Genomic DNA, 26,190 nt, shown 5'->3' on the forward strand with positions numbered 1-26,190 from the left:
AATCCAAAACGGCTTTTGAATCCAAACTATTTTTTGTAAATCAATATTTAATATAAAATATGTCCTGAACTGTATTTGTAGCGCTTTTAAGTGATCCAAAATAGTTTTTGCAATAAAAGTTTTACGACGAATTTTCTCAATTACAAAATTGTCGACACTGGAAAATATTTCGGACGACTTTTTTTCGACCCTACTTTTCCAAATGCTGATCTTTTTAATAAAACTTTCCATTTTATTGTCTGAAGTAAATATATTGCAATTTTTACCTTAAAGAGACAAGTTAAGAGTTTAACTTCGCAAAAATATCTGACAAGTAACACAGCTTGGATAGCCACAAGTCACTTTAAAAAAAAGCAGCAAATTCACATTTTCGTTTTAATAACAATAATCTTTTTAAACCTTGACCTCTTGACAAACATTTTACTTCTGCATGTAATAACAAAGTTGTGTAGTTGGAATCTGTATCCTTACAGATATTTGAAAATAAGCGACTGTTAAGGGCATGGCTCTTAATAAAATGTATGACCTTAACAGGATCCTGAAGCACATCGTTCAATTCTAGTGCTAATTTTTTTGCTGCAAGAACCTCTTGGTGAATAAGGCAATGTGTAAAAGTTATATGATCATAATGAACAGCTTGAAAAAATGATGTAAAACCAATATTTTTGCCCGTCATTGCTCTTGCACCATCTGTTTTCGGTTTTCAGTTTCGGTTTTCGGTTTCTGATTATTTCGGTTTTAAGAGATTGGCAAAAATAAATCTAAATTTTTTATAAATTTCTATAACATCTTCTGTTTTAAACTAAAATTACACAAAATATTATAATGATCGGAATAGAAATGCTGGCATAAACAGTTTTTCCAAACCAGAAGATTTTATGATATATTTATCTACGATGATTGTTATTTTTCTTTATAACAATAATTTTACAAGTTAAAAAAACATTTTTTTTTTAAATTGTATTTTTACCACTCACGACCCCATAACTTTGCTACGCGACCCCGAATGGGGTCGCGACCCATAGTTTAAGAAGCTCTGATATAGAGAATAGGTTTTGGCTTATGCTTGTAAGGATTTTGCTTACAACTGGAAAAAATTTCAAGCGTGAAATCCTTTCGACCTTTAAAGAAACGGTTTAATTATTTGGCCATTCAAGCGTGAAATCCTATGCGTGTGAACTCACTACAAGTTTTTGAATTACTTTTGATCAGGTCAAACTGTTTTTTTTTGTTTTTTTTTTTCTGTCTCTATGGGATTATAGTGTCATCTACATTGACAAATTGCCATTTCCGATACATATAGACTGTCTAGAAAAATAGAAAATAATGTAGTGGTAAATTTGCCTACATTACAATTGTCAATATTCCCAGGTGTGTGAATTGAAGACTTAGGCCTAGGCAATTAGGTAAATTTTGAGTTTTTGACAGAATTTAGCTAGGGTGAATGTGAACATATCCTTTGATACGTTTTTCTATGTTCTATCACAATTTAATAATTAATTCTGTAGGAAATTACATATTGAGTTCTTAATGGGGTTCCAAAAGGTTAAACAGTCAATAGTAACCAAAAATTTAAAACTTAAAAAAAAGTCTGGTGGGAAAAATTTGCACAACATTATTTTGTAAAATTATAGCAGTTCATATAACTGGCTTTCCTACAAAGTGAATATACCACTTGATGCTTTTTTTGCTCTTTACAAATATAATAATAGCTTCTACCTTAAATTTATATTTAAGTACTTTTATAGCTCATTTTCATAATGGTAAAATTCTAGTTAGCCTCATTGACTTCTTGCTATCTCAGATAGGGTTTAGATTAGCAAAATGAAACTTTCAGGGATAGGTCTACAGGCTAAAGTGTGTCAAGGGAAGGTATTTTAAAGTAGCCACCTCCACCCATTCCTCCTCTAGAGGGCCCTGAAATTTACCTACATGACAGGTCTATACCTATTGAAATTTTGACAAAACAACATTTTACCTCAATTTTCAGTTACTAGTTGCTTTTTCTCTGCCTTTAGTTCTGAAAATGCAATTCCTGTTATTTGAGTAGAATTTTGAGCCATATCAATGTTTTTTTTTAAAACTTAGGAAATGTATTTGCATATCTTTAAAACCTCATAAAATAGGATTGAGCAAAGTTTTGATGCTGAAAACAATTTTGTTGTACTTTAATTAAGCAGAAGATCTATTTTGAAAGGTTTCACTTTTATAGCACACATATTTTTAAAGGTCATCAAAGGTCAGGGCCCTCTAGAGGGAGAAGGAGTAGAGGTAGGTACTTCAAAATACCTTCCCAGGACATACTTTAGCCTGTAGACCCATCCCTGAAAGTTTTAATTTTTTAACCTAAACCCTTTCCGAGAAAAAAAGAAGTCAATTAACTAGAATTTTACCAAAATGACAAATTTTCAAAAAATTATGACAATTCATATAACTGACTCACCAATAAAGCAAACATACCACTTGATGCATTTTTTTATGTTCTTGACAAATATAACAATTGCTCCTACCACAAATTCAAATTTAAGCACTTTTTAAGCTCTAAAAATGACAAATTTTCAATTAAAGTACAAGTTATCCATCATTTCTGACAAAATAATACAACCTTTTCTCCATACTGATTTCAACAAAATAATTCTACATTTTCTCAGTGCTAAAATTATTTATAATAAGGTTAGGTCAAAAAGTGGTTAAATTTGAATTTAAGGTAGAAGTGACTATTATATTTGTAACAAGCATTAAAAAAAATCAATCAAGTGATATGTTCACTTTATTGGTAAGCCAGTTATATGAACTGCTACAATTTTACCCATAATTTAAATTGTAATTTGCACTTTACTAAAAAAAACAAATGACCATGGATTAGAAGTTTAATATGTAGGCTATATACTGACATTTATTTGTTAAAGTTTTGGTAATATTCAATCTATTAAATAAAAAAAGAGATAACATTTAAAATGTCTTTTGTTTTGAGTAGGCCTATGTTCTGGTTTTGAGAGGGTATGGGGTTTGTCAGCTATGCTTGTTTTGAGTTTGGCTTAGTTATTTATAGTAATCTCTGGTTGTTATGGATTTCATTTATTTATTGAAGGTGATTTATGGTAGTTTTATGTTTTATTATTTGAATTTATTTCTGCTCAATTTTGGCTTAATGAATCTCTACTTTTCTTTGAAAAACTTCTTATTATGGAAAATTGTTTCTTGAATGTGTTAAGATAACAATTCTTGCATAATAATATTCATAATAGTTGTATCTAGCATATTTTGTAGGGGGAGAACCTCTATCTTCATTATATTCCTTGCATTTCCAGATTTCTATCACATTTTAAATATTTTTGTCTGTTCTTGAAAATTATTTATAAATCAACACCTAACTGCCATCTAACTAACCTAACTTAGCCTAATTTATCTAATTAATTTAAACATTTTTCAGTAATAATTGTCAGTAATTTAAACATTACTGAATGCCACTTATGGTGTATTTGAAAATTGAAAAATGCAGTTGAATCCATGTTCACTTTTTAGAATTTTGTCAAGCAAATTGTGCATCAGTGAAAGAATCACAATAAAGATTTCCCCCCTGCAAAATGTTTTATCTAGGATTATTCTGAATATTATGAAACAAAAATATTTTTATTTGCATGTTTCTAATGTACTGCTTGAATCCTAGGCTTATACCAGTTTTTCAAATTAATTTCTGTTCTTTTTTTATTGACATAGGGTCTTTTCATGGAAATTTTTTTATTATGTCTTCAGATTCTTTTTCAAAGGTATCCAGTCTCACTTTCTATTTGTGAGTTGGAAAAACATTTTCAACAATTTTTAATCTGGGCAAAAATAGTATTGTTTAATTTAATTTTATCTCTCCTCTAGTTAGCCTGAAAAATGAAACTTAATAACAAGCCAAAACTTTCTATGTAGCCTATGCTCTTTGATAACACAGAGATACTTCACTCTTTTGATTTATTCAAATTTTAAAGGTAGAAGTAGTAATGGTTGTAGCCCTGAAAGTTTCAGCTTAATACCCCTAGTCATTCTGGAGACATTGCTCAGGTATCTTATTGGTAACAACACTCAGTGCCTTTTCATTTAGTTTTAAAGCATAATGTATCAGTTACATAATTACAGAGGATTGATATACCCAATTTCCCTAGAGACATAGTTGCTGGACTGCTCTACTATGCTGAAGAAAATTGCTGTCTCAAAATTGTGACTGGATTTACTTGGAAAATGAATGGGCTTAGGAGAGGGTTTCATGCCCTCTAATCCCCTTGACTCTTAAAAATTACAAAAAAAAAATTAATTTCCAAACAAATTAGCTCCTTTAAAAGTTTTGTTATATGCCTTGCTATCATAGAGGCACCACTGCCTATGATATTGCTTATATACCCTTTTGAAATTTTACATGCTCATAGTTTGTTTTGATTTAGTTCACATCCATCTAAATATTCCTTAAAGCTTTGCCTTAACACTCTTACCTTGTATAATAGCAGTAGTTGTAGTAGAACTTGTAGCAGTATGTACATAGCACCTCTGGTTTCTTTAATGCCCCCTTCAACACATGCTGAAAGATTCAAATTAATACCTTCAACCATTTCTGATATGCCCTCTTGACAACCTGTGTGGCCATGGTGTGTTTTGTTTCAGTTCCCTTCAGTTTCAATACAATCCAAAAATATTGCCTTAATACCCTTTGTTTTAATAGCAGCAGTCGTATAGCAGGAGTAAAATTAATAGTAGTTGCCTTAGCTTTAGTGGCAGTAGTAGTAGTAGTAGAAGTAGCAGTTGTATGAGTAGAAGTTTCAATACATTCCAAAAATATTGACTTAATACCCTTTGATTTGAAGTAGCAGTTGTATGAGTAGAAGCAGTTGCATTTGGATGCAATTATTTCCTTTTGGTTTGTTTAACATCCCCATAACAAACCCTGTTAGTTTCAACTTCACAAACTAAACTGTTCCTAAGATGTTGCTGTTACGCTCTTTTGTCAACCTGCATACAGATGGCATATTGTGATTCACCTCACCCTCCCCCTCAAAATTCCTTGAAAATTGTACCTTTATATCATTAGGCATAGTTGTAATAGCAGTCACAGTAGTAGTATTTCAACTTGATAAAATTAATTATTGCTATGATATTATTGATGTATTCTCTGGATAGCCTGTATGTTCATATATGTCTTGAAATTTTCATATCAATGCTCCTAGCTTTACAAGTAATTGCAATATAAGTAGTAGTTAAAGTAGTAGTAGTAAATGTAACAGTGGTAGTAGTATTAGTAGTAATGTGTAGTTTACATATTGCCTTTTGGTCCTTTAAACATTCTTTGAAAGCACCTGCTTGATACAGTAATCAATTCTTGAGATACGCTCTGTATATGCGCATAAGGTCTTTTGATTTAGTTCAAGTTTCCCCTCAATATTGTAAATTAAGTATTGTGGTAGTATTGGTGGTGTTAGTTGTATTAGTGATAGTATGCAAATATTGTCTTTTTGATCATCTCCCTTATCATTTACTGAAAGCTCCAAAAAATATATATGTTTCATCATTCCTGAGTTATGCTCTTTTGACAATCCATAATCACATAAAGTGTTTTGATTCAGCTGAACAATCTCTGAAAGACTTGCCTGAATGTCATTTTTTTTTTGGAAAGTAAGGTTCAAAATACATACCTTTCTCATTAACATATACTATTGTAACAATGAATGAATTGTCCTGATGACTTTGGGGAGTTTGACATCCCTAAAGACATAATTACTGGATATTTCAGCAATGCTAAAAAATATAACTCTCTTAAAATTTTGATTTGATATATTTTGGGATATGAAAGACTTTAAGGGGAAGGCGTTGCCCTCCATTCACTTTTGACTCTTAAAAAGGGCACTAGGGCTTCTGACTTCCAATCGATTAGCCCTGTCATTTCATCTGATGGGGTGACCACGTATCTAGTTTTGGATCTTCTTCATGTAAAAATTGGGGTGGTCCAGGATTTGAGCCTCAGACTTCTCACACCCTAAGCAAGAATCATGCCCCTAGACCAGGACCACAATTAAGAAGAACATTTGGTTTATTGGCAAATAGAATTTTTCTCAACTATCTCGTTTGCTCGTCCCCCCCAGATGGCCGAATTGGGGAAGGGATTATTTCTAATTTAATCTGGTCTGGTCCCTGATATGCCTGCCAACTTTCATTGTCCTGGCTTATCTGGAAGTGCCCGAACCAGAAAAGTTAGGATCGACAGACTTACAGAAATTATGATTACTATATGTCACTCGGTAAATACCAAGTGCCATTAGAAGTCACAATCATTAGAAATGGGCTTAGAAATTGGTCAAAAACACGTCATTTGTTTATAAATCAATTATTCACAATAAATATATTCTAAAGGTTATGATATATAAGTATCTAGTTCCATAAGATTTTAGCTTATAAATATTATCCTAAAATTTCACAAATTTTTTGATCATAGGCAGCACAATAGCACTGCCAAAGTAAAGAGCAAAGTGGGCACAATCTCTTATTATTATTATTTTTGGTTTTATACCAAGGCAATTTGTATAGAAGTTGTTGCAGAAACTCCAAAAGGGTATCATTTTAAATTGAAGTACTAGGGCCATTTCTAATAGTTAAAAGCGATTGGAAGGCAACCAGCCCCCCTTCAACCCCCAGCATTTTCCCAGACACATCCAATCAGATTATGATATAGCCATTTTGTTCATTGTAAGGTAGTTTAAAACTTCAGTAATTATGTCTTTAAGGATGACAATCCCCTCCCACAGCCCTCAGGGTAACAATTGTGAGAAGGGTGGTTATATAAACGTTGGAGAGGGCTCATTGGATTGGAAATTGAAATTTCTACATCTCCTTTAAGAAAAGTGATGGAGGCCAATTACCTCCCCCCCCACCCATAATTTCCCCAAAGACCTCAAACCTAAATTTTTAAATAGCCATTTAGTTCGGCTTTGTTGAAAGGTTCAGTAATTACTTGTTTGAATATGACAACCCTCCCCCCCCAGAGCCCTGTGGGTAAGGGTTGTAAGTTATACCCTGGCATATATAAGTCTTCTATGGAAAGAGTGGTTGTATGAACTCAGGAGGGGGCTCATTGGATTGAAAATTTCTAGTTCCCTTTTCATAGGCAGAAAAATAGCACTGCCTAAGTAAAGAATGATGTGGGCATAGTGCACTATTTTTTTTTTTTTTTTAGACTTTTGGTCTTGTATAAAAGGAGCTGCCATTGAAACTTCGAAAATAAGTCATGAAATGACTAGTGCCCTTTTTAACAGTCAAAAGTGATTGGATGACAATCAGCTCTCTCTCCCCACCTATCATTTCCTCAAACACAGCCAATCAAATTTTGAGATAGCCATTCTGTTCAGCAGAGCTGAAAGATCTGGAAATTATGTCTTTGAGGATACCCCCCCCCCAAACAGCACTCAGGGCAAGGGTTGTAAGTTGTGCCCTGGTGACATATAAGATTTCTATAGAAAGGGTGACTGTATAAACTCAGGAGGGACTTCTAAAATTGGTGATCAGAAGCTCTAGTGTCCTTTTTGAGAATTGAGTAATTGGATGATAGATAACCCCCCCCCCTTCCACGTATTTTTGCAAATTACATCTGATAGAAATTTTGAGATAGCCATTTATTAAAGAAAATGGTCCAAGATAACACAACAAGGCCTTAGGGGGTGGGACAACCTCCAGAGTCTGGGGGAAAGGGTTTTGTAAACATACTCTAGGGGCATATAATGTTCTTATGGAAGGAGATGTTGTGTGAACTTTAGAGGAGGCTCATTTAATTGGAAATTTGTAGTCATAGTCCCCCTTTAACGAGTCAAAAGTGACAGAGGTTAACTAGTCCCCCTTTCCCTGACATCTTCTTTTCCCCAAATGCATCTGATTTCAAGTGTACAATGGCCTTTTTGTTCACAATAGTCCAAAGAGCATATGATGATGTCTTTAGGGTGGACACCCCCCCCCCCCAGTGCCCAAGAGCAAGGGGTGCAAGTTATACCCCAGAGCATATAAGGTATTTATTGAACAAGTGATTGTAAAAATGTTGGATTGGATGGGGCTAATCGATTGGAAGTCAGAAGCCCTAGTGCCCTTTTTAAGAGTCAAAAGTGAATGGAGGGTAACCCCTTCCCCTTAAAGTCTTTCATACCCCAAATTTGTATCAAATCAAAATTTTAAGAGAGCTATATTTTTTTAGCATTGCTGAAATATCCAGTAATTATGTCTTTAGGGATGTCAAACTCCCCACAGTCATCAGGACAATTCATTCATTGTTACAATAGTGTATGTTAATGAGAAAGGTATGTATTTTGAACCTTACTTTCAAAAAAAAAAATTACACTCAGGAAAGTCTTTCAGAGAGTGTTCAGCTAAATCAAAACACTTTATGTGATTATGGATTGTCAAAAGAGCATAACTCAGGAATGATGAAATACATATATTTTTTGGAGCTTTCAGTAAATGATAAGGGAGATGATCAAAAAGACAATATTTGCATACTATCACTAATTTTATAATCACCAATATTACCACAATACTTAATTTACAATATTGAGGGGAAATTTGAACTAAATCAAAAGACCTTATGTGTATATATAGGGTGTATCTCAAGAAATGATTACTGTATCAAGTAGGTGCTTTCAAAAAATGTTTAAAGGACCAAAAGGCAATAATGTGTAGGACATTACTACTAATACTACTACTTCTGTTACATTTACGACTGTTGTCCATCAATTAAGACTAGCCAAAGTACCAAGCACGACGGGCTTTTGGCTATTAGAGAAACTTTTATTCGTTTCTTTCAGTGGCATTGAGTCACTCAAGCCTTTTATGACAATTTTAACACAAATGTAGGCAAAGCTATGATTATGGTAAATTTGTCCGGAAACCATAATTTTGTCAGCTTTTGTAGCTTGGAGCTTACCACCTCTATTTCAAACTGTTTCAATATAAAGTAATGACGTAAATGGGGTTTTTATTGCAACTGATAAAATGAGATAAAGGCATCACTAACTCAATGTAGCCTATCTTTAGGCACGTACGCTGGAATATCTTCCATTTATTTTGAAAAATGTCTTGGTACTTAAACATTCTCAAGAATTGATTTAAAGATTCATATTGCATATTGTATAGCCACACGACTTATTTAGTTTGACTGAATGAATTGGACTTCCATAATTTGGGATATTTATATTTGCACATTAGAGGCAGGTGGGGGGTAAAGTATTTGGACAGCGCGAAGTTTAAAACAATTCTTACTTCATAATTTAATAATAATTGTAGCATCACATTTTGCATGCTGATCCGCTATACTTTACCCCCACCCCCCTTAAGAGCAAATGTATAACCGAAATTATATAATCCCAGATCTTCCATTCTCAGATCTTCTATTCAGAGAAAAATTCTTGAGTGTGTTCTGAATAACAACAAGTGCCAATACAATTTTTTGTGCATTAGAAACTACCATTTTCGTGTCTTACATACCTTTCTAAGACACAAACAATATCTTATTTGTATCTTACATTGAATTCAGTAACATCTGCTTGCCGACAGGGGTGCTTGCCCCCTCTAGCCCCCTTGTCCCATTAGATCTGGCCCTGTCTAGCTCAAGGATATGAATATAAGTAAAAGAAAACAGCGAAGCAGCAACATTTTCCTTTATAATATACAGCATGTTTCTAATAGCCTAAACAGATTAACATTTTCCCTACTATTGCTTTGTGTATTTTGCATCATTTTTAAATTCTGTTGACGGCACTTAGACGGTGGCTTTCACAGGTCAAGAATTCAGCAAACTTGTTTTAAGAAACTAGACTTGATGCATTACAGGATAAGAAACAGTATAACATTTTACAGTCTTTGTGTTATGAAAGGGAAACCTATGGGTATCTATATCAGTCATTATTATATATCTTTGATCAGGAAAAGGCTATTGTCTATCATTGAAGTGTAGTTGGACAATATTAATGAAACTTCAACTAATGAATCCAATATTAATGATCACCTGGAAGGTATTTTAAAGTATCCTCCTTACTCCCATTCAGGAAGTATCCTCTACCTCCTTCCTTTCGTCTTCCAAAAAGTATTCACCTTTGATGACCTTTTGCAATCTTTTTGTTACAAAATATAAGCCTAAAGCTATCTATATTTACAATTTTCTTTTACTATTAAATCAGAAATGTAACGTCAACTCTATCTCCATGGCAGTGTTCGGACTCGCCTGTTAATTCCAATGAATTCCTATATTTTAATCCACTTCTATAAAATGCCTATATTTTGGCTAAAATCCTATTATTCCTAAATTTTCGGCTGAAGAGCACTAAGAACATTGATTTGCAATTTTCACGGCTCGTTAAAAACCAAGATTTGCTTTTCTTTACTTTTGACTTAGCTTGTAGACTGTGCTGTCTTTCAGTGTAGATCGATAATTAATTACAACTGTTGAGCCGTTTGAACTTAACTAATGTTTTGTGTTGGGCTTAGTTAGCTGCTTCTGCCTGGGCTATGCTCTTGTGTTGTCTTAGTAGCCTATGTTTTATTTTTTGTCCGGTTGGGCCTGTCTGAACTGAGCAAAGATCAGTATATAGGCTAGCAGTCTCTGCTTAATGAGACTGGAGCTCTTGTGACTTATGCGTTTCCTGGCTGAATGCTATTTAAAAGGATGATGCAAATATAGCTCAGTTTTGGACATATCCACGTTTTCCCTTTTTATGGTCTTTTAATCTTGGGATGCTAATTTGTTGGTGATTCTTGGTAACAAAGTATGGGGCCTACCAAGTTTAATAGTTCATGGCTTGCTAAGACGGATTTCAGCGATAGTAAGATTGGCGAATTGTGTAAGACTGGGAACGACCAGTACTTGTTTTTTTGAAAACTCTGCTTGAAAAATCTTGGTTGCACAGCTTGGGCTGCTCAGCTAAACCAACATGTGCGATCTACAGATCACAAAGCTGCAGTTATTGTTCAAGTACATCGACTATAGCTTCACATGACCGGAGAATTTTCAGTTGATGGAACAACCAAGGATAAACCGTTAGTTGGTACAAACATGTTTTGAGAGCGTGATGCTGCTTATAATGCTGAGTTAATATGGGCATTTCAGACGGCACAGAGTTCCATGTCTGCTAACTTTTCAGACCGTATTGTCGCGACCTTCCATGTGATGTTCCCTGGTAAGATCCCCGACAGAATGTCCCCATGTGCGATGAAACTCACGTATCTGATCACCGATGCGCTGCATCCTTATTGTAAGCAAGTGCTTGTGGAGGACATTCAGTCATATTTTGTACTAGATATGACAAGACAACCAGCGAAGCTGGTATGAATGAGTTACAGATACGTGTTCGATGTTGGTCCTCATACAGAAATGAAATCCAGAGCAGACATTTATGCACAAGTTTTACTGGCCACGTGACAAGTGATAACCTGTACAGGAAGATTACGTCAGCCATTGAGCAGAATCAGCTGCCACTTGAAAAACTGATCTCTGTTGGAAGTGACAGACCAAATGTCAACAAAAGCGTTTGGAACAAGTTCAATGACAAAAAAAAGAAAGGGACGGGAATAGTAATGTTCAACATTGGCACTCGCAACATGTATATTATCTGTCGATCGCATGATATTGCATATATAATCTGTCGATCGCATGATGGCATAATCTGTATAATCGATCGTAAATTTTGTTGGTCTGTCTGTTGGTCCTGGGTTTGCTAATTTGGGCACTTCTAGATAAGCTAGGACGATAAAATTTGACAGGTGTATCAGAGATCAAACCAGATTAAATTAGAAATAGTCTTCTCCGATTTGACCATCTGGGGGGTGGGGGACGGTTAATTCAGAAAAATTAGAAAAAATGATGTATTTTTAACTTATGAACGGGTAGTCGGATCTTAATAAAATTTGATGTTTAGAAAGATATCGTGTCTTAGAGCTCTTGTTTTAAATCCTGACCAGATCCGGTGATACTGGGGGAAGTTGGAGGGGGAGGACCGGAAATCTTGGAAAACGCTTAGAGTCGAGAGATTGGAATGAAACTTGGTGGGAAGAATAAGCGCAAGTGATACGTAATCAACATAACTGAATCGGATCCACTGTCTTTGGGGGATGTGGGAAGGGGACATAATTCAGTAATTGGGGAAAATTTGAAAAAAATAGGTATTTCTAACTTACGAATGGGATTGGATCTTAATGAAATTTGATATTTAGAAATACCGCGTGTCTGGGAGCTCTTATGTTAAATCCTGACTGGATCTGGAGACATTGGGGGGAGTTGGAGGAGGACACCGGAAATCTTGGAAAACGCTTAGAATGGAGAGATCGTGATGATAATTGGTGGGAAGAATAAGCACAAGTCCTAGATACGTAATTGACATAACCAGACCGGATATAATCCATTTGGAAGAGTTGGGGGGGGGTAATTCTGAAAAATCAGAATAAACGAGGTATTTTTAACTTACGAACGGGTGATGAGATCGGAGAGATCTTGATGATACTTGGTGTGAAGGATAAGCACAAGTCTTAGATATGTGATTGACATAACAAGACCGGATTTACTCTCTTTGGGGGAGCTGAGGGGGATGATTCGGAAAAATTAGAAGAATGAGGCGTTTTTAACTTACAAATGGGTCATCAGATCTTAATAAAATTTGATATTTAGAAGGGCCTCGTGTCTCAGAACTCTTATTTAAAATCACGACCGGATCTGGTGACATTAGGGAAGTAGGAGGAGGAAACTAGAAATCTTGGAAAACGCTTAGAACGTAGAAATCGGTATATAACTTGGTGCGAACAATAAGCACATGTCATGTGTTTGTTATTGACATAAGTGGACCGGATCCAATCTCTCTGTGGGGGGTGGGGGGGGGGTTAATAAAAATTAGAAAAAATGACTTACGGACGAAATAATAATAATTATTATTATTAATTTATTACCCATCAAAAACGGAAAAGATGGAGTGTAAAAAAGAAAAAGAGAGAAAAAAAAAATTAAATCCACTTGAACTAAAAACATTATAAAATAATACTAGTCCAGGGGTGATTGGCTCTTAAAACATTGGTACTGAATGTGGAGATTCTTCTCTCTATGGCCATGGAAGCGTTGGTGACCTTGTATTTCATGTAGATGTCGCCATTGCTGTGTCACAGAAGGAGACGCAGGGGAAACTTGGCATATATGTAGAATGCGCTACAAATGGCTTTCTTTTCGGTAGCTGTGAATATTTTCCAGAAGGGAGCCAGAGCAAACGGAAGGGGGGTAGTAAAAGCATTGTGTAGCCGGGCAAGGAGAGGACGGTTGAAACGATACTCATTGGCAACAAATAATCCATAAGACGATCGTAGACGGGAACAGAAGTAGTTTGTCAGTGCTGAGCGTGTGTCTTTCAATGTAGAAGAAATAGGGAGGCCAAGATAGGTAAGAGACTCACAGGGCTTAATCAGAGTGTCGCGAATTTTAACGAAGAGGTTAATTGAAAGCTCATTTTTTGAACCATTGAAGAAAAGAAGTACTGTTTTAGATTCATTGAAGGAAAGTCCAATCTGCTTGTATGCCTATGCTAGTGAGTCGTAAGTTTGCTGAAATAAAGATATCGAACAAGAAACATTAAGAATGTCATCAGCGAAGTTCAGTAGCGATAGATTTATCCCATGGAAAAAGCACGACGGCTTTATTACTTGTTGTGCTTCGATGATAGCGTTATTAAACAGTGACGGGGAAGTTTTGCCACCTTGACGTACGCCTTTCTTGACGCTCAGCATTCCTTTAGAAGGAAAAGGGCTGGACGGAGAGGGTTTTCAGGATGACAGCCGAGAGTTTGTTGTACATACTGTAGACAGGGGAAATGATGCAAGAGGAAACATATCGCTGAAGGGCTTTGAGCAGGATATGGCCATGGATGCCAGAATCGAAGGCTCTACTAACATCAAGCGCCCCAAAGACGAGAATATCACCGTTTTTATCTGCATCGACAAGAAGATTTACAAGAACGCTTCGAACGTGTTCCCGTCCTAAATGCTTTTTGAACTTAAATTTTATGACAATTTAATGACTTGAATTAAAAAAAAAAATTAATTTACAGACGGGTGATCGGATCCTAATGAAATTTGTTATTTAGAAGGACCCCGTGTCTCAGAGCTTTTATTTTACATCCCTACCGGATCCGGTGAGATTTTTTTTTTTTTGGGGGGGGGGGGGTCGGAGGGGGAACCGAAAATCTTGGAAAACACTCAGAGTGGAGGGTTCAGGATGAAACCTGGTAGGAAAAAATCCTAGATCACAATTTAATTTTTCTGTCAGTCTGTCTGTCTGTATGTCGGTCCCGGTTTGGCTAGTTGGAGCACTTCTAGATGAGCTAGGACGATGAGAGATGGCAGGCGTATTAGGGACCCGACGAGATTAAATTAGAAATAGTCAATTTCCCTGATTCGACCATTTGGGGGGAGGGGGATTAGAATGACCGTTAATTCGGAAAAATTAGAAAAAATTAAGTATTTTTAACTTCTGAACTGGTTATCGAATCTTATGAAATTTGATATTAGAAGGACCTCGTGTCTCAGAGCTCTCATTTAAATCCCGACCGGATCTGGTTACATAAATAATTGTTTTAAAATGTGAGTTTTTGTTTCTTATATATTTGATTGTTTATATTTTTTATGTTGGTTTAGTTGTCGTGGCATTTTTATAATGTCTTAAAAATAGTCTTAAATTGTTGTAATTTTCTCCTTTTTTGTTGTTTTTTTTTCCGTTGAGAAAGGCTCCCGGACATGGGGCCGAAATATTCGGAGTGTTTTTATTTTTTGGTTAGCTAAAGTGTAGTTTTTATTTTATTTTGTTGTCACTGCTTTATAAGAAATTAAACCCGTTTTTTCTTCAATTTTTTTTCGGATCTGGCTACATGGGGGGGGAGGTGTTGGAGGGGGAAACCGGAAATCTTGGAAAACGCTTGAAGTGGAGATATCGTAAAGAAACTTGGTGGGAAGAAGCTCTTGTCTCTTCTGACATCGTCACAAGTGCAATATGAGCTCTTGGCTCTTGTTTACTCTTTTTATCTATTTTTTTGTATTTGAAATAAATAAAAAACTAGTTTTTTTTTAGCTGAAACTAAGGAGCGACATTAAAAATTAAAACGAATAGAAATTACTCCATATATGAAAGGGGCTTTTCCTCCTCAACGCCCCGCTCTTTACGTTATTGTTTGATTCTTTCTCTTAACTCTACTTTTTAAAACAGTAAAAGACTTTAGCTTAAAGGTCGGGGCGTTGAGGGGAAAGTTCTAGTTGCCTTCTTAAAAAGGCAACTAGAACTTCTAATTTTTTAAGAACGTTTTCATTAGTAAAAAATATACATAACTTACGAATTAACTTACATAACGAACTTCTATATTCGTATGTTTTATTACGTATATGAGGTGGTTCACCCCCTCGTCTATACCTCGGTCTTTACACTAAAGCTTAAATTGTGTCACAATTCCTTAAGAATGACCACTGAATGACAAAGGCAGTAGAATAAATAGTTGAAATTACTAAAAATACTTTAGCGTAAAGAGAGAGGTATTACGAGGAAATGAATCCCTCATATGTTTAATAATTTCTGTTCGTTTTAAGTGTTAGTGCTGCTCCTTACTTTCAGTTGAAAAGAACTTTTCATATTTATTTTTTCATTGTTTTTTTAAATAATGCTAGAAATTCCAGTGCCTCCTTCATTGAAATTCTCTTCTTTGGTGACAAATTTCTCCATGGAAAGATCCTAACACGTAACCCCCCTCCTCAACTCCTCGCCTACCCCTCCGAAACCAAAAAAAAAAATCTCTGAAAACGTCTGTTCACTCTCCAATAATCATTACTATATGTAAACACTGGTCAAAGTTTGTAACTTGCAGCCCCTCCCACGGGGACTCTGGGGTAGTAAGTCGTCCCCAAAGACATAGTCATTAGGTTTTTCGACTATGGTGAATTAAATACTTATCCTAGAATTTTGACCCGGTGATTTTTGGGGAAAATAAGCGTGGGTGGGGGCCTAAGTGCCCTCCAATTTTTGGTCACTTAAAAAGGACACTAGAACTTTAAATTTCTGTTAGAATGAGCCTTCTTGTGAAATTCTAGGACCACTGAGTCGATACGATTACCCCCCGGAAAAAAACAAATAAACACGCATCCGTGATCTGTCTTCTGGCAAAAAATGCGAAATTCCACATTTTTGTAGATAGGAGCTTGAACTTCTGCATTAGGGTTCTCTGATACGTTGAATCTTTGGTTTGATTTTCGTTAAGATTGTATGACTTTTAGGGAGTGTTTCCCCCTATTTTCTAAAATAAGGCAAATTTTCTCCGGCTCGTAACTTTAGATGGGTAAGACTAAACTTGATGAAACTTATATATTTAAAATCAGCATTAAAATGTGATTCTTTTGATGTAACTAATGGTATAAAAATTCCATTTTTATGGCACTTGGTATATGCCAAGCCACATATAGCGATCGCAAATTCTGTCGGTAAGTCAGTCTGTCTGTCTGTCCCGGTTTTGCTACTTTAGGCACGTTCAGGCCAGCTAGGACTATGAAATTTGGCTGGCGTATCAGGAACCAGACCAAATTAAATTTAAAATTGTTGTTTCCTTGATTTGACCACCTGAGGGGGTGTGGGGGGACGGTTAAATCGGAAAAATTAGAAAAAATGAGGTATTTTTAACTTACGAACGGGTGATCAGATCTTAATGAAATTTGATTTTTGGAAGGATGTCGTGTCTCAGAGCTCTTCTTTTAAATTCAGACCAGATCTGGTGACATTGGGGGGAGTTTCGGGGGGAAGCTTAATATCTTGGAAAAACGCTTAGAGTGGAGGGATAGAGATGAAACTTGGTGGGGAAAATAATCATAGTCCTAGATACGTGATTGACATAACCGGAACGGATTCGCTCTCTTTGGGGTGGTAGGTGAGCGGTAAGGGTTAATTCTAAAAAATCAGAAAAAATGAGGTATTTTGAACTTAAGAAGGTATTATTTTGACGAAAGTATTATTTTTTAAGGATATTCAAATTTTATCCAAAATTGTAAATTTAAACGTAGGGCGGTACTAATCAATGCACAATTATTGATTTGCACATTTTAAAAACAATTAACCAGGGAATTAAGGAACCGGTACCCCAAATTATATCTTGGTTAGGCTTGTGTATGATTTGGAAAACAATTAGAAATTAAATAATTAACTGTTATTCAACTGAAAGCAAGGAACAGATTTGAAACCTATTTGAAGTAAATTATTCCTTATATGAAGGGGGCTGTATCTTCCTCAGCTCCTTACTCTTTACTGTGAAGTTTTTTCAAGAATTTTTTAAGAAAATTTGCAATTGAAAAAAAAATTTCAAAACACTTAATTTTTTGAATGAGGAAGGATTTTAGAAGGGGGTAGTCCCCCTTACATACAGAGTAATTTTAATTTGTTTTAAGTTTTAAACTTGCTCCTTACTTTAGTTGAAAAACCTTTTCAATTTGTCTAATTATATTTCATGAAACTGTTAAGTTTTGTGAATACAGTACTTCTGTTAGCACAGAAAAAATTATCAATATTTCAATGATCTCTGTTTGGATTTTGATGGGTAATCAAACAGTTCGTGGTAACGCAAATAGTCGTAACGTTGGTAACGTAACGTTGGTAACGTCCGTGGTAACGTGGTAACGCACTGTTTGCGTGGTAACGAACAGTAACATGGTAATGAACTCATATCTGCAGAATTGTGGAATTTTATAATTTTTCCTAGAAGAAAAATCATGGATGCATGCTCTTTTTTTTTCTTTTTTCAGGGATGATCGTATCAACCCAGTGTGCCTAGAACGTCGGGAGAGGGCTCATTTTCAACGGAAATGAAAAGTTCTTGTGCAAGTTTTAAGTGACCAAAAATTGGTGGGCAACTAGGCTCCCTCCCACGCCAGTTTTTTTCGAAAATCGTCCCATCAAAATTTTGAAATTTTATCTGTTCAGTATTGTTGAAAGGCCCAATATCTATGTCTTTGGAGGTAAAATGACTCCCTACAAAACCCAAGGGAAAGGTTTGTAAGTTATAAATTTGCCCATTGTTTTATTTGTTTTTGGAAAGTATGCTTACATTTTTTTGGGTGGGGAGTGGAAGACGAATTTTCTGCTGGGAAGATTTTGCACGGGGAGAATGTTCCCTGGTGACGAAAGTTTCCATGGGATGAACTTTTCAAGGGAAATTTTACACGGGGTGAATTCTGGCTTCATCTTTTCCGATTCAATTTTACGCGTAGAGCTTTTAAGGATTTATTGTCCGGGGTAAATTTGTCGCCAGGATTTAATTTTCCTGAGGATTTTTCTGTTAAAAATTACACATAAAAATTAAATAATTAAATAAAAATTAAACATAAGAAACAATATTTTTCAACTGAATGTAAGGAGCAACTTTTAAACTTAAAACGAACAGAAATTATTAAGTACATGAAGGGGCCTGCCCTCTCCTCATCACCTCGCTTCAACAAGCGTGAAGGGGCAAACCATTTCATATACGTAATAATTTTTGTTCCTTTTTAAGTTTTAATGTTCCTCCTTACTTTCAGCTGAAAAAAAACTTATTTTTTATGGCACTTGGTATTTATCAAGTGGCATATAGCGATCGCAAATTCTGTCGGTCTGTCAGTCCCGGTTTTGCTAGTTCAGGCACTTCCAGATTCATTTCCCAGATTCGTTTCCCCGATTTGACCATCTGGGGGGAGAGAGTGGGGGAAAGTTAATTCGGAAAAATTAGAAAAAATTAGGTATTTTTAACTTACGAACGGCTGATAACATCTTTATAAAATCTAATATTTAGAAGGATATCGTGTCTCAGAGCTCTTGTTTTATATCCCGACCGGATCTGCTGACATTGGGGGGAATTGGAGGGGGAAACCTAAAATCTTGGAAAACGCTTAGAGTAGAGGGATCGGAATGAAGCTTGGTGGGAAAAATAATCACAAGTCCTAGATACGTAATTGACATAACCGGAATGGATACGTTCTCTTTGGGGGAGTTGGGAGGGCAATTACGAAAATTAAAAAAAAAATAAGCCATTTTTAACTTAAGAAGGAGTGATCGGATCTTAACGAAATTTTATATTTAGAAGGATTTCGTTACTTAGATCTTTTATTTTAAATTCCGATCGAATCGAGTGTTACTGGGGGGGGGGGGGGGGTTCGGGAGGGATTACCGCAAATCTTGAAAAAAGCTTAGAGTTGAGAGATCAAGATGAAACTTGGTGGGAAGAATAAGCACAAGTCCAAGATACGTGACTGACATAATCAGACTGAATCCGTTCTGTTTGGGGGAGGTGGGGGAGGGTAATTCGGAAAAATTAGGTATTTGTAACTTACGAACGGGTGATCAGATCTTGATGAAATTTGATATTTAGAACGATCTTGTGCTTCAGAGCTCTTATTTTAAATCCTGAAAAGATCCAGTGACATTGGGGGGAGAACCAGAAATCTTGGAAAATGTGAAAATTGAGGTATCTTTATCTTACGAATGGGTGGTCGGATCTTAATGAAAGGTGATATATAGAAAGCTCTTATGTCTCAGACGCTCCAATTTCAATTTGAATCGGATCCGGGGACATAGGCGGTTGGAGGGAGGAAACAGAATTCTTGGAAACTGAAAATCCTGGAAAACGCTTAGAGTGGAGAGATCAGGATGAAACTTGATGTGAAGAATAAGCACAAGTTCTAAATACCTGATTGACATAATTAGAACAGGTCTGCTCTCTTTGGGGGAGTTGGGGGGGGGGGTTCCAGAGTTTTGACGGGTTCGTTGCTTCTGGACATGCTAGGACGATGAAAATTGGTAGGCGTGTCAGGGACCTGCACATATTGGCTTGATGACCGTCATTTCCCCGATTTGACCATCTGGGGGGGGGGCTGGAGGGAGAGGATAAATTGAAAAAAAGAGATATTTTTAACTTAAGAATAGGTGATCGGATCTTAATTAAATTTGATGTTTAGAAGGACTTCGTGTCTCAGAGCTCTTTTTGCAAATTTCGACCGTATATGGTGATATTGGGGGAGTTGGAGGGGGAAACAGGAAACCTTGGAAAACACGTAGAGTGGAGAGAGATTAGGATGAAACTTGGTGGGAAGAATAAGCACAAGTTCTAGATACGTGATGGATATAATCGAGCTGAATCTGATCTCTTTGGGGGAGTTGGGGGGAGGGGGTTATTTCTGAAAAATTAGAAAAATTAAGGTATTTTTAACTTAAGAACGGTTTATCGGATCTTAATGAAATTTCTTATTTAGAAGGAACTCACGTCTTTGAGCTCTTATTTTAATCCTGACAAGATCTGGTGACATTGGGGGAGTTGGAAGGGGAAACCGGAAATCTTGTAAAACGCTTAGAGTGGAGAGATCAGGATGAAACTTGGTGGGTAGAATTAGCAAATGTTGTAGATACGTGATTGACGTAACCGGACTGGATCCGCTCTCTTTGAGGAATTTAGGGTGGGGGGGGTCCAGTGCTTTGGCGAGTTTGGTGCTTCTGAATGTGCTAGGACAATGAAAATTGGTTGGCGTGTCAGGGACCTGCACAAATTGACTTGATAAAGTCTTTTTCCCCGATTCGACCATCTGGAGGGCTGAAGGGAGATGAAAAAACGGGGTATTTTTAACTTACAAGTGGATGATCGGATTTTATTGCATTTTGATATTTAGAAGGACCTCGTGTCACAGAGCTCTTGTTTTAAATCCCGACCGGCATTAAGCCTTTGATTTTCCTTTTAAATCAATCTATTGATTCTTAGAGTTTTGCTAGAGCTCATGCCATATGAGCTCTTGGGTCTTAGCTCTTCTGACCTCGTGACAAGTTTCATATGAGCTCTTAGCTCTTGTTTAGTTAAGGAAGCTTAGATACAAACATATTTCTAAAAGCAACGGAAAAAGTATGTAAATTAAAGCAAAGTATATAAAAATGAAAAAAGTAAGTAAATAAAAACAAAACAATAGCCTGTTACAAAAAGTAAGATATGAAATCTCTGCATTCAGTTCAGTTGAGCAATGCCGAATTGTTTGACGGATGCTTTTTTTTAACAATATTGACAGTTTTGAACTTGGTTATCAAAAACCAAAATATTGAATGTCTTTAGACCAAGTGTTTAGAAAAAGTAACGCATTATCGAGGTAGTTTGTTCAAAATAATAAATTAAAACTAATATTAAGAAAATCAAATTAAAATGTTTAATTTTGAATACCCAAAACCAGTATATTTAACACCTTTATACTTCATAACTGTAAAAAATTAAATCTTTCAAAGCGACAACTGGGTAAATACAATCTCTCCTGAAAAAAAAATCACAATAAACAAAAACAAAACTTATCTCATTCAGGGGGAAAATACAGAATTTCCCAGCATTCTGTTCAGAGTACACATTTCTGATTATAGTGGCTTCATATCAGCTCACGGGTACTCTTACAAAGCAAGCAAAAGTTGACGGTATATTTTTACCGAAATTGCACCTTATTTATATGATTACCAAAATTTCTACGAATTTTCTTGTGTCCTAATAACTGCACCAATTATTAATAAACATATGCATATTTAGGATCGCCATAAAAAGCTAATTCTTTGATTGAATGTTATCAATAGTTAGGTTCTTGTGCTTTTGTTATTGACAAGGATCGTTATTTACTTACTAAGAATTTTTTTTTTGCTTCAACCAAATCATATAGATAAAATATTTGTGGAAAACTGGAAAGGGGTCACTCAGTCACAAACTAGCAAATTAGAACTTATACTTTACTTATTAAATGTCAAAATCTATTAGCAGGCAGCCAAAAATGGGGCAACACGCATTTTTTCTAGGGTTTCTCCCTAATCTGTTCTCTTTCCTTTGGCTTCCTTATAATTACTTTATAGTCCAAAATCTCCAGAGGGAACATGTCCCCCCTCCCTGCCAGCGCCCGTGCAATTGGTCCCTCTCAACACCTCAAGTTTCAACTCGGTGTCCCAAGCCGTTGGGAAAATATTTAGGTATACTATATTGATAACCTGGCAAGGCCCCTACAATAAGGGCTACATTTTTTTGGTTTATTATTTTAGTTTTTAACTCAGTAAACACCTTCTGTTTGTTCTAACTGTTTCTATGATTCTAGTTATTTTTCTTTCCTCTTGGAAGATAAGTATTTCTCTTTTAATCGTTCAATTTAAGTCTTAAACAACCTCATGGTTATTTCTTATGAAATTTCCACCTCTGCCCTAATATAGCTCCCCTCTTTCCGAAAAAGGACCAACCATTTCGATAAGGCATTTCAGATCATATCTAGCAGCTTTTTAATCCCAATTTTTCTTTCCTCGGTAACTAACTCATAATCTATAAATTACTCATAATCTTCCCTATCTAAGCTATCAAGGTTTTTGTATTGACATTTCAACTTGACTCAGGTGGGAAATCTCGAATTACATTTATCTTCGTGGCTTTTGACATTGGAATAACAATTTATCACCATATAAATTTTTTTCCCTTCAGGATTAATGGTGGAAAATTTACGATTGTATTTATTTGATCAATGTTTGCCACCTTATCTTGGTTAGATCAACTTTGGATTTGTTATAGTAAACTTTTTAGTTCATTTTTCAGTCTTCTTCGGTTGAGTGAACACCATGACTGGGAGCAAAGATGTCTATATTGTGGCCGGAGCCAGGACTCCTATTGGTAATTTTTTCTTATTTCTTATATAATTTTACCGCTTCCCTTCTGAAATGTTCGACCTGTTACATTTTCTGCTGAAATATGTTCATGCAGAAGTTTATGTTCAATACCTCTCTAACGCAGGTGGAAGGTAATTTATTTCGCTTGTTTTCCTAAAACGGTGATCAACCTACGTAAGTCATTTTCGAATGTCTATAAATAGATTTAATTGAAAGTTTTCTTTGGCAACTGAAAAGCCTTGAAGTTATTTTTGCACAATTTTTTTTTTTTAGCGCGAATTTTTGTCCGCAAATCTAGAGACAATCTTCACGTCATTTTTTCTTTTTTTTTGTAGAGGTAAAATCGTTGCCCCTCAAATCGTTCCGTCTAGTTTTGGCAAGCATCCAATTGAGGAGCTTCGCACCAAAGATTAACTGTAGATCTGTGGTTTTAGAATTTTTTTCTTTTTTTTTTTACATGATGACTGGTGGTAGTAGACGCATGTCTACTTTTTGTTTTTTCTCTTTTTTCGCCTCTAGTGTGGTGCAGAAACATTATAGAAATATGTTTAAGGACGAAAAGATATTTTCTTAATTCGAAAAGATATTGCTATATCTTGACCATTTTGTAATTAAAAAAAAGATAATAAAAAAAATTCAATTTTTGACAAAAGATCTTCATATGTAAGACATGTATCTTTTGATAATATCATATAGCAAACTTATTTTATGAACCCTCGCTTCTCTGGGATATCTTTTTTTTTTTTTAATCTTATATATTTTTTTTTTTACTTTTGTTACTCATACTTGTGTAACGCCGCTGACGGATACCCTGTGGCTCGTTCGTTTCTAATTTAATAAGAAAAAACAAAAGGATTTTTCCTATGTTTCCTACTTTATTCGTTACTTTAAAGATAGAGAGCACAGTAAAATTACTTCAAAGAGCTGCTTGGGTAAAAGTAATAGCACCAGAATCTCTCGAAAATTCGCACCATAGAACGAGTCACAGGGAAAAAGCCAGTAGAATCGCTCTAGCAAGACATCATAACTCAGGATGGATCTAGAGTAAAATCTTGAGGGGCCCGCTGTTACAAGGGTGGGAAAAGCCTTGCTATTGACAAGGATCGTTATTTACTTACTAAGATTTTTTTTTTTTTATATTTCAACCAAATCATATAGAAAAAATATTTGTGAAAAACTGGAAAGGGGTCACTCAGTCACAAACTAGCAAATTAGAACTAATATTTTACTTATTAAATGTCAAAATCTATTGAGGGGCCCACTGTGACAAAGGTGCCAATAATTGACCAAATTTATTCTAAAAAAGAGTGAAACGAAAAATAACAGGGAAAGGTGGTGCCTAAAGAAATCTTAGGGGGGAGGGTCCCCTGGATTCGCCGCTGTCAAAACTTAGAAAAAAATATTTCAAGAGACACGTGTTTATTATTTTGTAAAATATATGTGTCTTATATTATCTTTTATAGGAAGATGCCGTTTTTATCCAGAGTTGAAATTTATTTTAATATCGGCTTTTTTGCTTGCCGAATGTGCTAGATATAACAATTTGCTTTCAAAGGAGCCCTTTAACACCTCTATGATGTTTTAGTACCCATAGAATAAGAAGAAGTGGAACACAAAAGTAGACACATCAATGCCTCCAATGTGAAAAAAGACTTTCGGTCTTGCTCAAGATAGGTACCGTAATTCCCCTATATGGGGTTTTCGGCAACGGAGATTCCAATTGCGCAGTTTTTATTTTGGTCTAACACTTTTATCGGGTTATATGCTATTTTTCGAATTTTAAGATTAATCAAAATATCATTTACCATCCATGAATCAACTTCAAATGGAGAAGCTTCCTCACTTGAAGTTTTTTAAAAGTTTCTTCCTTTTTTCTATTACTATAGGCTGGAGAACTGACATCCTTGTTTAATTTCTGTTAGTAAAATTAACCAGAACAGGAGGTCAAATCAGGTTATTTTTTGTTTGCATAATGATAAAAAAAAGTTTCAATTTCCTTTTACCTACCACGAAAAACTAAATAGATTTTAAATATTAAAGCTTAGAAATGATGTAGCTTAAATACTATATATTTGCTTTTTTTTGTTGTAAAATCTTGTGGAGGTAAACCCCACAGTCTGGTATATGTGTACTAAGGGTTATAGGGTGAATGTATAGCTTATTTTCAGAATCGTTGAAATAGCAATGAAACTATAACAGACTACATATATTTTGAATCAGAAAAATGAGCAATGTTTTGGTGATATTTTGTTTTATGCCAAGCCATGTGTGCAGGGCTGTATTTAAGGATTTGACGCTACTTGGCCGAAGCGTTTTTGCCGCTTCGTTTTCGCAGGATTATCGGAGAAATCTCGAAAATTCCTAAAAAGCACAACGCAACTGATGAGCTAAAATTAAAGAAAGAAAGGTAATATTTAACTCCCAGCTGCCATGCTTTGGAGATATATGATAGTTTGTAAGTGGCCATGGAATTCCGTTGTTGTTTTAAAATCATTTCTGTGGACAGGTAGCGCGACGGTGGAGTCCACCTGGTATTTTAACAATCAATCACATCAGTCCAGTTTTTATTTAGAAAAAAAAAAAAATCACTCAGTGATAATTTATTCCCCTCCCTGGCATTATCTGCCCCTAGGCCCGGGCCTAGTTGACTAGTGGTAAATCTTGGCCAGCACATGTGACACATGACAAGTGTCCCAACTCCGGAACATATTATATTTTTCAAGTATTTCCGGGTACTGTTTATGTTTATGTCTAATTTTTTTTTTAAAGACAACTCCAAGGATTATTGTCCTTGGAAAATACCTACTATTAGTGTCTACGAGGGTTATCATTGCTAATCCATCTTCAATACTTTTGTAAATTCAACAGATTTTCGTCCAAAATTTGGCAAAGTTGTTGTAATAAGGATCGCATTGCTGGAAACCACGCGCCTTTAAATATTGAAAATAATATACTATCCCCGTTTTTTCAGGGTCCTTCATGGGTTGTCTGTCAAAGTTGAGTGCTTCTGAACTTGGGAGTGTAGCTATAGCTGAAGCATTAAAACGTGCTGATGTCAAACCAGAAGAAGTAGACGAAGTTATTATGGGACAGGTAGATTATGATGTAGCTTGAACTTATTATAATTCCTGCATAATAGGTAAAATGCTTTGGTAACTATCTTAGGCATATTCTCTCCCTGGGTAGTATATGCCTGCAGATAGGGTGAGTAGGGTTCATTTTCTCTTAGATTTGTCTTTAAAAAAAACCTCCTCTAAAACTCCTTACTAGAAATACGATTAGCGCATAACAATTCGGATACTTGGAAATACTAACATTTTCCTTGGGAGTAAATATCCCTTTCCCACTTCTGAAAAGTACATTGACCTATCCGTCCCTTTACCGTGCTCACCAATGCGCTAGTATAGTTTCTGAATGGGGGCTGAGATTTGAAGTACGTCCTTAATGATAGAATTTTCTAATATCTCTACAGTTTATTTGACCATTGCGACCGTTAATTT

General features: G+C 35.6%; 1 protein-coding gene across 5 annotated transcripts in view; it reads left to right on the top strand.

Annotated features, from left to right (window-relative positions):
- The first annotated feature begins 1,275 nt into the window (after window positions 1-1,275).
- LOC136032770 (acetyl-CoA acetyltransferase, cytosolic-like) overlaps window positions 1,276-26,190 on the top strand; it is a 47,777-nt gene continuing 22,862 nt past the window's right edge. Inside the window, exons 1-4 of one of the 5 annotated variants that reach the window (XM_065713141.1) lie at window positions 1,317-1,406; window positions 8,213-8,315; window positions 22,620-22,694; window positions 25,662-25,783. In XM_065713141.1, coding sequence (XP_065569213.1) covers window positions 22,643-22,694; window positions 25,662-25,783 — 174 coding nt within the window. In that variant the 5' untranslated portion in view covers window positions 1,317-1,406; window positions 8,213-8,315; window positions 22,620-22,642. Of the gene's footprint in view, window positions 1,407-8,212; window positions 8,316-18,035; window positions 18,055-22,619; window positions 22,695-25,661; window positions 25,784-26,190 lie in introns of those variants that run through there. The other 4 variants (XM_065713150.1, XM_065713125.1, XM_065713134.1 and 1 more) reach the window with 4 other exon arrangements.

This window comes from Artemia franciscana, chromosome 1, assembly GCF_032884065.1.
Source record: "Artemia franciscana chromosome 1, ASM3288406v1, whole genome shotgun sequence".
Classification (NCBI taxonomy): domain Eukaryota; kingdom Metazoa; phylum Arthropoda; class Branchiopoda; order Anostraca; family Artemiidae; genus Artemia; species Artemia franciscana.